Source organism: Mytilus californianus, unplaced genomic scaffold (assembly GCF_021869535.1).
Source record: "Mytilus californianus isolate M0D057914Y unplaced genomic scaffold, xbMytCali1.0.p SCAF_5, whole genome shotgun sequence".
NCBI classification, from domain to species: domain Eukaryota; kingdom Metazoa; phylum Mollusca; class Bivalvia; order Mytilida; family Mytilidae; genus Mytilus; species Mytilus californianus.
In genome coordinates, this window is record NW_026262701.1 from 84,974,022 (window position 1) to 84,988,689 (window position 14,668).

General features: G+C 33.1%; 1 protein-coding gene and 1 long non-coding RNA gene across 2 annotated transcripts in view; one reads left to right on the top strand and one right to left on the bottom strand.

Moving 5' to 3' along the window:
- The window catches only part of LOC127701707 (G patch domain-containing protein 1-like), a 37,140-nt gene that overhangs the window by 9,478 nt on the left and 12,994 nt on the right, over nucleotides 1-14,668 (bottom strand). Inside the window, 8 exon segments of the mRNA XM_052205710.1 lie at nucleotides 308-446; nucleotides 1,057-1,385; nucleotides 2,896-2,996; nucleotides 7,452-7,579; nucleotides 8,146-8,324; nucleotides 8,945-9,295; nucleotides 12,394-12,615; nucleotides 12,911-13,046. Of these exon segments, the coding sequence (XP_052061670.1) occupies nucleotides 308-446; nucleotides 1,057-1,385; nucleotides 2,896-2,996; nucleotides 7,452-7,579; nucleotides 8,146-8,324; nucleotides 8,945-9,295; nucleotides 12,394-12,615; nucleotides 12,911-13,046 (1,585 nt within the window).
- The window catches only part of LOC127701751 (uncharacterized), a 135,708-nt gene that overhangs the window by 3,339 nt on the left and 117,701 nt on the right, over nucleotides 1-14,668 (top strand). The gene's annotated exons all lie outside the window — the stretch shown is intronic.

Genomic DNA, 14,668 nt, shown 5'->3' on the forward strand with positions numbered 1-14,668 from the left:
TATACATTAATCAGGCAGATAGTTTTCTAGTTTGAATTGTTTTACATTTTTCATTTCGGGGCCTTTTATAGCAGACTATGTGGTATGGGTTTTGCTCATTGTCGAAGGCCGTACGGTGACCTATAGTTGTTAATTTCTATGTCACTTGGTCTCTTGTGGAGAGTTGTCTCATTGGCAATCATACCACATCTTCTTATTTTTATAATGTAACCTCACTCAAGATAATCATTTCAAATTTTTCAAAATAAAATATACTTTTAGCTTCAATATTACTGAAAACAGTGTTTTCGATGATAATATTTTATACCCTGTTTTGAGATTATAGAAGTTTTAAGAGTCTCATCTGGTGTTTTATCTTCTAACTCCTCATTCTCAGAATCCTCAGAATCTGTGTTTCCAAATATAGCAGAAAATAAATCCAATGATGGTTTCCCTTCATCTGTTTTCTAAAAAACAAACAAATAAGTTTAATTTCTGTAAATTTATTTACATATTTACTTTATACAAAGAATTACAATAAAATTTCACAGAGTAGTAATGCTTTACAAAATAAAGTTTCAGAGTAAACATTTTCTTAACTATTTACCGGTATGTCAAAATTATCTCCCCTGTATAAATCTAAAATTTTGACCATATGATCATATATATAACAACATAATGATTGTGTGTTAGTGTTGTTTGTTATTACTTTTATTACGGTTATACAATTTATAAAATACTACAGAATAGAAGGAGACATCACAAGCATATATATATTAAAACTTGACTACCCCAAAGGTCAGTGTTTATAACACCCCTTAAGTGCTCTTTCCCTACATATATCCTAAATAACTTTTTTTTTAATGTTTAAAACCTACATTAATTGGTCTTAAGTTTAAGCTGCATATTTAGAAGAACACTATTAAAGTTTTATATACAAACCCTCCTAGTTTACATATTTTAATGTTTTTTTGGGGAAAAAGGGGGTGGGTGAGGTGTGTACAGTGAAGCTAGTTAGTCTATCCCATACTATTTGTTTTATTTACATAATAAAAGTTTTCTACTGACAATAAGTACCTCTCCTTCAGCAACGGCCTGTTTTTCATCATTTCCCTGATCTGGTTTGTCAATTTGAGCATCTTTGTGTAAACCTTCAAATTTGTCTTTTGTTTCTTCCACAAGATGACTAAAGATAGATTTAGGCTTTTCCGATGTCCTTTCATTTTTACTTGCTGGTTGTGTTTGCTGCTTTGGTTTTTCTGGCGCAGAAAGATGACTAAATATAGATACAGGCTTCGAAAAAATTGATTTGTCCTGTGAATTGGAAGTTTTATCTTGTGAGCTTGCAGATTCTATTTTATCATTTATAGATGATGAAGATGTCTGATTATCATTATCTCTGCTACCTTTAAAATGAGAAAATGAGTAAATATAACCTGCAGCAATCATACCATCTATATATTTATATATTGACAAGAAATTTTTTTAATTTATTTAAGTATTTAAATGATTGATTGATTGTTGGCTGCTTAAAGTCCAGTGGCAAATATTTCATGCATGTTCAGGAGAAAACAAATTAACAATAAATACAATAGGAAGGTCCTGAAATAGACGCCATCAAGGATTAAGGTCGGGAAAGTTTGGTGTATTTGAAGAATATTTCATACAAATTAATGAGGACTTAAGCATAACCCCAGTTACAAAATATATCATTGAATATTTTTAAGAACCAGTAACCCAATTGAAGAAAAATGGTCCCCATTTAAGATTTTCTGATTATTGATCACATTCAACATTTTGACTAGTGGAAACCATTACACAAATTTGAAGAGTATCTGATAAAAAATGAATTCATATGGGATATTTTTAGGAGTCCCTTTGTTCAGTACTGAACTCATTTGAGGTATTGTTGGGTTGATACCTTCATACAAATTTAATCGGAATAGATAATGAAGAGGCTATACTGGCCAGAACTAAGTGACGATGGATAGATAGGTCAACAAGCATTCTGAAAGTATTGCATGGCAATACATAGTCCCCTACCGGTTAAAAATTCCATGCACTGGAACAAAATGCTAACTTGATCTATAACTTGTCATGGTGTAAACAATATAACAAAAATCAAGTCAATATCTTCAAGCATGACGAAAAAAAGTGTGGAAAACTGATTATTAAGTGAATTTTCTAAGTCCAAGGACCATAGCTCTGCACAAAATCATCAGACCGGAACAAAATTCTAACTCGATCTGTAACTTGTCATGATTAAACTATATACCAATTATCAAATCAATATCTTCAAGCATGACAAAAAAAGTGCAGAAAACAGATTATTTGAGTGAATTTTCTAAGTCCAAGGACCATAACTCTGCACAAAATTATCAGACCGGAACAAAATTGGAACTTGTTCTGTAACTTGTCATTATTAAACAATACACCAAATATCAAATCAATATCTTCAAGCACGAAGAAAAAAAGTGTGGAAAACTGATTTGCCAGACTGACAGATGGACAGATGGACGAAGTGCAAACCTAAAGTCCCCTTCGACTTCGTCAGTAGGAGACTAAAAACATAATACCCTCATCCACGTCGTTGTGTTGGATGGAAAGGCCAAAAACATTATACATACCACAACTTCACTGTGTTGGTAGGACAGGTTAAAACCATTATACCTACTGCAACTTCATTGTGTGGGGTATTAGAAATTTAGAACTTAGACAAATGTGAAAGAAGTCAAAATCTCATGAAAAAAAATCCAATTAAAATCATCAAAATCAAAGCTATCTGCTATATTTCTCAGAGATAGATACATTTCCAGCAAACTTGAATTGCTTTTCTAAAAATACAAAAGTACAATGGTATACCATAATATAATACTTCTGTTAGATTGAGAAAAAAAATCCACTTTTTTCACTTACCAGAGTTTTCAGGTTCACTCATTTCATCTGGCTGGAATGTAAGGAAGTTGAACACAGAGAATTTATCTTTCTTTACTGTAGGTAAACCAACTATACCAGACCTGAACAAATGTTACAATCAATAAGGCAATTAATTTTATTACAACATTTTTTTAAATAATTGGTTACTCAGAGAAAAAAATCTATCTATTTTGGTTTAAACCCTTAAACCACCTATAATTGAAAACTGAATATCTAAACAATTTAGAAGAAAGAGGAGAGTTATAGACTTATAAAAACGGCTTGAAATTGAAATGGATGGATTTGAATGCAACACCATACCAAAATATTAATGGTCTATCATAAGTAGTTTTTCATTCACACATTTAAATAGAAAAGTTAACAGTTGAAACTGTATACATTGTAAAATCCAGTAGCATGATTCAAGTAGTGGAGCCTCATACTCTGCATAAAACTGGGATGCATGGATGATAAATCATGAGTCAATCTTTACAAACATAACAAAATTAAATAAAAGAACAGAGTTCAAATGTCCCCTGCATTGAACATATTTTATCTATCCAGGGGCAATAACTAAAAAAAAAACACTTTTTTTTGTTGTTCTTTAATACAATTTATAAATAAAAAGTGTGCGCAGGGAAAAAAAAGTTTTTTTTATTGTATACTAAATATTTCAAACAGACCTTCAAGGGCATTACTTATAGTATACTATAAGTTTTAGAAAAAATTGTACTCGTGAGAGAGCTAATGAGGCCATTTTCCATAAATTTAATATTTCCAAGTGGCATAACTCTTTTAAAAAAAATTCGATCGTCCACCATTATAGAACTTGTCAGAGATATTGCTGATATTAACCTATTGTATAAGTTTTAAAAAAATCTGGCAAGAATTGTACCTGTGAGTGTACTAAAGAGGCCATTTTCCATAAATTTAATATTTCCAAGTGGCATAACTCTTTTAAACAAGAGTGCACACACTGAAATGTCTCGCCTGTTTTACTGACCATTGATTTTATGTTGAAAGTCTTAAAGATAAAGGTTTCACTACAAGTATCATATAAACTTAACATTCTTAAAGATCCATGACAATGAGGTCAAGGTCAGATAAAAGCTGTCACACAGACATGTACACCTTCCAATTATTCCATACACCAAATATAGTTGACCAATTACTTATGGTAACAAGAAATGATTGTAACAGGATGCTGTTATGAAGTCTCCCAAACGAAGCTCCCATAATTCGTAATTCCCAGGGTCGCCTGACATTGGGCAACGTCCAGTGAAAATTGGTTTGGTCCAGTAAGTTTATATGCATTAGTGATGCCTGGGTACTAACCTTGTATATCATTCAAATCATCTTGGCATGACAAACCAGAATATATATGGTTTAGGGGTGGGGATCTCAACCATTTACAAGATACTAGAACATTGGGGGTGGGGAGGAACCCCTGGGGACTGGCCCTATACGTCATTCAAATGTTCATTACATGACGAACAGGAATATATATGGTTTAGGGGTGGGGATCTCAAACATTTACAAGATATTAGAACATTGGGGGTGGGGGGAACCCCTGGGCGACTGACCGTATACGTCATTCAAATGTTCGATACATGACAAATAGGAATATATATGGTTTAGGGGTGGGGATCTCAACCATTTACAAGATATTAGAACTTTCTCAAATAGCAGGGGGTCGGGATGACCCATGGGGACTAACCCTGTTTATCATTCAAACCATCTTCGCATGACAAACCAGAATATATATGGTTTAAGGGTGGGGATCTTGACCACTTAGAAGATATTAGAACTTTCTTAAATGGCAGGGGGTGGGGGTGACCCATGGGGACTAACCCTGTATTTCATTTGATATCCTTTTTATTGCAAACCAGAATATATATGGTTTAGGGGTGGGGAATTCGACCATTTACAAGATATTAGAACTTTCTCAAATGGCAGGGGGTAGGGATGACCCCTGGGGACTAACCCTGTTTATCATTCAAACCATCTTAGCATGACAAACCAGAATATATATGGTTTAGGGGTGGGGATCTTGACCACTTACAAGATATTAGAACTTTCTTAAATGGCAGGGGGTGGGGGTGACCCCTGAGGACTAACACTGTATTTCATTTGATGTGCTTTATCATGACAAACCAGAATATATATGGTTTAGGGGTGGGGATCTCGACCATTTACAAGATATTAGAACTTTCTCAAATGGCAGGGGGTAGGGATGACCCCTTGGGACTAACCCTGTATATCATTCAAACCATCTTAGCATGACAAACCAGAATATATATGGTTTAGGGGTGGGGATCTTGACCATTTACAAGATATTAGAACTTTCTTAAATGGCAGGGGGTGGGGGTGACCCTGGGGACTAACCCTGTATTTCATTTGATGTGCTTTATCATGACAAACCAGAATATATATGGTTTAGGGGTGGGGATCTCGACCATTCACAAGATATTAGAACTTTCTCAAATGGCAGGGGGTCGGGATGACCCCTGGGGGACTAATCCTGTTTATCATTCAAACCATCTTAGCATGAAAAACCAGAATATATATGGTTTAGGGGTGGGGATCTTGACCACTAACAAGATATTAGAACTTTCTCAAATGGCAGGGGGTCCGGATGACCCCTGGGGACTAATCCTGTATATCATTCAAACCATCTTAGCATAACAAACCAAAATATATATGGTTTAGGGGTGGGGATCTTGACCACTTACAAGGTATTAAAACTTTCTTAAATGGCAGGGGGTGGGGGTGACCCCTGGGGACTAACCCTGTATTTCATTTAATGGGCTTTATCATTTAGAACATTTTCAATTAAAAAGATTGTGTCTATCACAAACGGTTTTCAATTTATAATCATTTGAAAATTTTTAAAAATAAAATCCCATAGGGTTCTATAGTAAAACCCTCTTTTCTTTTTGCCCCTCAAAGTACCCCTTTATTAACCACATTGCACAAACAAAACCCTGATTGCACCACTAGGCATGTTAGTCTAACATATTGTGAAACCCTAAGTTAATCTGACAAGCGGATTTGGAGAACGGGTGCGGACAAGTTCAAATTTAAAAGCGGCGGAAGAAGAAGAAGAAGAAGAAGAAGAAGAAGAAGAAGGAGAAGAAGATTAATAAGAACTGAGCAAAAACAATAAGTCTTCCCAAATTTCGTTTGGGAGACTTAATAAAAAAACAAACCAAAACACAAAAAATTAACATTGACCAATGAACCATGAAAATGAGTCAAGGTCAGATGACACCAGCTAGACAGACCTGTACACCTTACAATCATTCCATACACCAAATATAGTTGACCTATTGATTACAGTACTTGAAAAACAGACCAAACACAAAAAATTAACAATGACCAATGAATCATGAAAATGAGGTCAAGGTCAGATGACACCAGCTAGACAGACATGTACACCTTACAATCTTTCCATACACCAAATAAAGTTGACCTATTGGTTACAGTACTTGAAAAACAGACCAAACACAAAAACTTAACAATGACCAATGAACCATGAAAATGAGGTCAAGGTCAGATGTCACCAGCTAGACAGACATGTACACCTTACAATCATTCCATACACCAAATAAAGTTGACCTATTGCTTACAGTATTTGAAAAACAGACCAAAACACAAAAAAATAACAATGACCAATGAACCATGAAAATGAGGTCAAGGTCAGATGAAACCTGCCAGTCTTGTACCCCTTACACTCATTCCATACATCACATATAGTTGACCTGCTGCTTGTAGTATCTGAGAAACGGACCTAATCACGTAACTTTAACCTTAATCACTGATCCATAAATTGAGGTCGAGGTCAGGTTAACCCTGTCTGATGGACATGTAGACCTTGCAAGGAACTCATATACTAAATATAGTTATCCTATTACTCATAATAAGTGAGAAATTCACATAACAAAAAAACTGTAATTTTTTTTCAAGCAGTCACTGAACCATGAAAATGAGGTCAAGGACAATAGGCATATGACAGACGTAAACTTAGTAACATAAGGTATCTGTATACAAGGTATGAAGCATCCAGGTCTTCTTCCTTCTGAAATATAAAGCTTTATACAAATAGTATATGTCGCCGCCGCCGGATAGTAATACCTATGTCTGGCATACTGCGACCAAAGCGAGACAAAAATTGTATACTAAATATTTCAAACAGACCTTCAAGGGCATTACTTATAGTATACTATAAGTTTAAAAAAAAAATTGTACCTGTGAGAGCGCTTACGAGGCCATTTTCCATAAATTTAATATTTCCAAGGGTCATAACTCTTTAAAAAAAAGTCAATTGTCCACCAATATAGAACTTGTCCGAGTTTTATAAAAATCTGGCAAGAGATGTACCTGTGAGAGCTAACAAGACGGACGGATGCCCGGTATTTCCATGTCCCCCGTAACGCGTTACGCTGGGGACAATAATCTGTTACATCAGTGTCATTGCCAGAGAAGCAAAATTAATATCATGACAAATTAAACAATGTATTCTTCTGTTTGTAAAAATATTTCAGTAGAATATTTACCCTGGGTAAGGATCAGGCACATTAAATTTTCGACACAACAGTTTATGTGGATACCATTTATATTCATCCCTCGTCAATCTACCATACATCTTCATTTCTGCAGCTTTAACTCTATCATCCTTGTCCCCCTTAAGTTAGAAATTCTTTTGTTTAACAATCTGAAATGTTCTTTGTAACATGTTAATTGCAAGTTTTTACAGTAAAATATTCCTAAGTATCAATTCATGCAAGATAATTATTTCAGTGGCACATAAAGCATCTATAATTTTGTCCTTTTTTCACACTACAGTAAATATTTAGTAACATTCCAATCATTTTCTAATCAGTAAGCAGGTATGGAATATCTTATTTTGTTTAAAATATATGCTTTTCTATTAACAACTTTTCTTTTCAATAGGTTTTTTCAGATTTATCATCAATTCTTAAGTCACAGTTTTTGATTTTATATGGCAATATACTTACATGTTTCGAACTGAGAAAGTGTAGAGCGGCAGATTTATGAAATAGTATAATAAAGAAAATGCATAGTCTTTTCAATCAGAATTGTTACTACCAGCATTATAAAAGAATAATGGTAAAATATTTTTCTGTAAGACTACATTTTTTATTTATTAAACTGAATATCAAATTTTACCGATGTTGTTTTAAATGTTTGTTCATAGTTTTCAGTATTAGTGAATACTATCAAATTTACCCCTTCTTCTGCAGGAACATCTACGGTTTCAACAGTATCATCAAACTTTGCCCTTGTAAACCTGGATGCTATCATCCCTGCTAAAGGTTTGTACATCTTTGCTGCCTTTATAAATTCTTCTTTCTCTCTTTCTCTTTCCCATTCTGTCATATGCCCTTCTGTTACTTCATTATAAGCATCTGTGGTTATAATTAAAATATGGATACTGAAATTGGATGTTTAATTAGTAGCCAGGTTTTTATGGTTAAGCCAGTTTGGGCATTTGACCGTAATTAATGGTTTTTTTAAGTACAGTGAATCTCTATTTAAATTTTTAAATTCCATTCCATGAAAATTAACAGAAGATAAGTGAGCAAGACCCAACATTGTGTTTTTTAATAAAAAAAAAAAAGGCATTTGTTTGTTCAGAAATGTAATTTTCTTTGATTTTTAAAGATTGGCTAGTTTACATGCTAAGAATCAAGTACCAATAATTGTTGAACAGTATTTTTTTTATAAAAAAATTCACTCTGAATACTGTAAATTCAGAAATTATTGCAATGTTTTTATTAATGCAAATAATGCGGTTGATTGCTTATCGCAATAATAAGTACTCGCATTCTGATATCTGATACATATATCTGTATGAAGACTTTCCTAAAATTGCAATAATTAATCTCGCATTTTAGTCCATTTTTTTAAAATTGCAATAATAAATGCACGCAATAATTTCTAAATTTACAGTATTATTTTTTTTGTAGCTGCATTATATTTCATTTAGAAATGCTGTTTTGATTTATCTTATGAGGACATATATTACCTTTCATTCCCTGTTTCACAAGTACCAGATATTTCTCATATCTAGCTTGTTTTCTTTCATCTTTGATAAATGGTTTAAAGGATAAACTTCCTCCTGGGAACACTGGTGCACTGGTTTTAGGTTGATCAGTTCCTGGTTGTTCCTGTTGTGACTGTTCAGTAATACCTGTATGGACTGGAACCAACTGTAGTTCTGTAGAGGAACTCACTGATGATGCTTTAAATGATTGCTGACCACCAGGAATGGATATCAGGTTTTTGTCTGAAGGCTGTACAACAGAAAGTTCAGTTCCCTTCCTAGCTCTTTCCATTTTGTCTTTATCCTTAGATGAAACCAAATCAAAAACAGATCCTGCAAAGTATCACATGGTATATTTATCTTTAGATGAAACCAAATCAAAAACAGATCCTGCAAAGTATCACATGGTAAAGACAACTCTATCTAAATCAATATCAACATACATATGGAGCTATATTTCCTATCTAGATTTAAGAGCATGTAAATGATTTATTTTCTATTTCAGCAAGCTAATAAAATGCTTCGCTGAGTGCAGCCTGGTACGACCGTAGAGGTCGATCCCTGAACAGTTGGGGCAAATTTGGACACAATATTCAAGCTTGACACTGTCTGAATTTGGATTGTGATCAAATTTTTGACATAATATAGGTTTCTGACACAAAATAAATGTGGTCAAAGATCTTTTAAATCCATTGCACAATACTGTGCAATTGAAGATTTCTTCTTGAAACTTTTCAAAAATTTTGAAATTTAAAAAATTTTGAAAAAAAAAAAATGAATTCCTTAAAAAAATTGGGAAAAAAATCCCCCCCCCCCCCCCAACTTCTTGTAACCCCCCTTGGAGCAATAACCTCAAAACTCAATCCCAGCCTTTCCTTTGTAGTATGGAACCTTGTAGTACAATTTCAGAGAGATCCATACACTTACACACAAGTTATTGTCTGGAAACTAGAAAAATGCTTGTTTTTGGCCCTTTTTTGGCCCCTAATTCCTGCATGTTTGGGGTAATTAACCCAAAACTCAATCCCAGTCTTCCCTTTGTTATATAGAACCTTGTGGTACAATGTCAGAGAGATCCATACACTTACACACAAGTTATTGTCTGGAAACTAGAAAAATGCTTGTTTTTGGCCCCTTTCTGGCCCTTAATTCCTAAACTGTTGACCCCATAACCCCTAAAATATATCCCAACCTTCTACTTGTGGTATTAAACATTGTGGTACAATTTCAGAGCAATCGAAATACTTATACACAAGTTATTATCCTGAAACTAGAAAAATGCTTGTTTTGGGCCCCTTTTTGGGCCCCTAATTCCTAAACGGTTGGGACCATCATCCCCAAATTAATCCCAACCTTCCTTTTGTGGTATTGAACCTTCTTCAAAAATTTCATAGAGATCCATTCACTTAAACTAAAGTTATTGTCAGGAAACCAATGTGTCTTCGGACAACGACGCAGACAACGACGACATCATACCATTATACGATCCCAAAATTTTTTTTGCGGTCGTATAAAAATGATTTGAAACAGATTATCTTAATAACTAGTATCTTGAATGCTAAGGATTACTAGCATACAATCCATATTCAAGACAAAAAAGTAAATCTGCCCTGCATTTATTGCATTAACATACTTTTTTCACAAAAAAATTTCTTAGTATAAAATATGAATATCTTTAATCAAAAATTCGTAAGGGTTCCGCGGAAACCAGTGTCTCACCTACTTTTGCTGTTAATCACAGGCTCAACAAAAATGAGGAAAAAAATTAATAAAAATATTCCTCTCTATACTATCTTTTGATTGTAAGTAGCTTCTGTCCAAGTTTGGTAAAAATCCAGGATAGTTTATGAATCTAATAAATGTTTTAAAATAAAAACTGCAGATTGTTATGTAATGTTAACTGGAAGAAAAACTAAGTCCATTTATAAGTAAAATACGGAAAAAATGGAACAAAATTTTAACAAAATTTCCTTTTAGATACTAGCTTTTAATCATAAACAAGCTTCTGTCCAAGTTTGGTACAAATCCAGGATAGTTTAAGAAAGTTGTTAAAATTTTAAAAACTTTAACCACAGAGTGAATGTAATGTTAACTGGCAGAAAAACTAAGTCCATTTATAAGTAAAATACGAAAAAAATGGAATTTTTTTTTACAAAATTTACTTCTGGATACTATCTTATGATCACAAACAAGCTTCTTTCCAAGTTTGGTACAAATCCAGGATAGTTTAAGAAAGTTATTAAAATTTCAAAAACTTTAACCACAGAGTGAATGTAATGTTTCCTGGCAGAAAAACTAAGTCCATTTATAAGTAAAATACGGAAAAAATGGAATTTTTTTTTTACAAAATTTACTTTGAATATTATCTTATGATCATAAACAAGCTTCTGTCCAAGTTTGGTAGAAATCCAGGATAGTTTAAGAAAGTTATTAAAATTTCAAAAACTTTAACCACAGAGTGAATATTTGTGGACGCCGCCGACGACAACAACGACGACACCGACGGAATGTAGGATCGCTATGTCTCGCTTTTTCGACAAAAGACGAAGGCTCGACAAAAATAAAATTTGATGTCAGCTTTTGAAATTAACTCTCTAGTAGATTATGTTTCAAGTTCACATGTTTTATGTGATATTTTTTTAAACACAGCTCGATCATCTATTATACATGTAAATAATACACGAAAATTTTGTATCTTTTCAACTGATTGCAATTTACAAGCATATTTATCTTCTGTGGATTCATTATTATTCATGTCACATGCATGTGGTACCAATTTTCGTTCATTTCGTGGGTAAAGGGAAAACACAAATTTAAATGTTCAACAGAGTATAAATTTTCTATATGCTTGAAAGGTGTAATACCACCATTGATTTTCCCCTATTAGTCTTTGTTAAATTTGCACTTTTCAAAAAATTGTGCAGAATTTATCTTTGTTTCAAATAAAGAAATACTTGGCATGAGTAAAGTTTTATCCTGTCCAGTACTATAGAAAAAATTTCACATAACATTTCATTGCATATAAGAAAATAACCATCACTGGAAGTTAACCAATCAAATTTTCCCCCTTTTTTAACCTGTGTACAAGCTTTAGTAACCATGTAACCTCAAGTTTCCAAAATATTCTATAGAAACCCCAAATAAAGAAATAATGGTGCTTTGAAATACCCAAGATATATGTTTATGACTCAGAAATGTTTTACTGCAATGAAATGTAGGATCAATTACCTACAACTGTCAAATTCAAGGGAATATTTTTTTTCGACCTATTTTCGTATGCAACCGGATGTGACGTACTATGATTTGGTGGTATTACACCTGAAAACAAACTTTTGAAAAACCACAAAATCAAACATCAACGAGACTACAATTTTTCATCAATCTACAAAAATTGGTTCCCATGTAAATGAATGAATCTGCTTAATACTTACGAACTTCCCCTAATGCAATGCTTCTGGTTATGGACGTCTGCTCCTTCTGTTTCATAATACTTTCAGGTTCTGTATCTGTGGTCTTCTGGAAAACATGGATAGGTCTGAAGTGTCTGGGTAATTCAGGAGGAGGAAAAGATTTTCTTTGATGAAGAGGTTTATCTGTCAACTTAAATCCCTCTAGAACTTTCCCAATATAACCAATTGCTAAATGCTTAGAATCTGTAATAGAACAGAAACATGACATCTTTTCCATAATTTGTATAAATAATGCTCTCACTCTCAAACAATTTTAAGAAAAGAATTGTATAAAACATTCAAATACACTTAAATAAACATATCCATTTTTGTCAGGTCAAGTGGAACTTAATTGTTCAAAAGAATTAAGATAACGGGTAAAAATAATGTGCAATTAATCAGAATTTAATCTATTCATGAAAATTAAATCTCTTTCCATTATTTTTAATCATAATAATTTTTTTGGTCTAAACAAAATAAATCACAACTTAGAACTTACCATGTTTGTGTTTTGGAGCCGTCCATCCATGTAAATTTGATGTGTCCTCTATCTCCATGGTCATATCGTAATTAGACATGTGATCCTTAGTATATATATCATCATCTTCATCCTCTAAAGCTCCGACACCAAATGCCTACAAATATATAATTAACATGTAATCTTTAACATTGAAGTCTTTTCTTCACTTATGGTTGTGACATGTTATCTATTTCCCTCACAAAAAGCTATTTTTTGTATTACGCTAAATGGAGTGCCATATGAATAAATAAGTGATACCACAAATGGGTTAGTTTGGTTGGCCTATCCTGCAATGCGACATGTAATTGGGACATTTCCATTGGCTGTTTGTTAAGTCATTGATAGATGAATGGCAAAGGTCACAACATACTTGTTATCCTACACAAGTCGAAGGGACCGGACAAAAATGATCGACTTATCCGAGGTCGGGCGTGTTGTCATAAATTTGGAATGCATGAAAAATGGAATGAGATTTGTGTAAACTAGATACTTTGAACAGCGTGCCTTTTTTCGATATGACACTTTATGAATTCAGATACAAATTATGCACAAATAAAATCAATAGTATACACAAATATTTACAAAGGTCAGTCACTATAAATTATGAAATCACTCGCGGAACGAAACAAGTTCTAAACAGTCTCTGATGAGGTTGTCTGCTTTACATTAAATTATTATAAATCTTTTTGTCTTAACTTTATTAATTGTAATTAATGAATTTTAATCATAACGATACATTTCATCTTGGCTTGGATCATTCAAATTCGTTTCGTTTTTATATCAGGTGAAATATGTTCAAAACACTAACGTTCCGCTTGGACGATCAACAAAGGTGTTAATAACTGGTCACCAAAAACATGTCATCTTAACTGTTATACAAACGAGTATGTTTACTCAGCTTTAATCTCTTTTGAAAATGATAAGATTACATAAGAAATACACCCAATTTGAATTTTTATCATTTGGTCTGCATCTTTTGAAAATTCTTACTTTCGAATTTCGAGACATGGGGGTCAATTTTCATTAGTTATTCATCGACGGGACTATACAATTTACTCGACTTAACCGAATTCAACTCATCAGAGGTAATTATGCATTGATCAAACGGGGATTTTACCGGGACCTAGAAATTACTTCGACTCATCCGAGTTTTCGACACAACCGAGTTCGACACAACGAGGTCCAACTGTAACAACAATACATAATTTTGACTTACATTTGTGAATGGAAAATATTTAGTGCATGCAAGTACCAAATAATTCATGCACTCTATATATGCAGGACCAAAAATTTGAAAGCAGACCAACATATTTTGTTTTATTCACCGAAACAAACATGTACATACAAATCACTTGTTTATAATGTTACAATCTTTGACCTATCATCAGGGTTTTAATTTTACAAATATCTACTTACAGATGGGGATTTCGGGTACAAAAATAGAAATTATACAAAAATTAAATGCTTTGAGAGTTAAGTATGCACTAAATAATTAATTGTTTTAAACCACTATAAATTGGATAGGCCTTTGGTATTTACATATTATTCACAGTTTTCTGTGTACTCTTGACGAACAAGGGGGGTATTTTTCTGACCCATTTACCTATTAAAACAATATTTTATTGAATAGTATGGTAATTACTGTCTTGATTATGGCATCATGGATTCTAAACTACTTGTTTTTAGTTTTGTATTACTTCGACTTTAAAATGCACATTTATATCAATCTAAAAATTA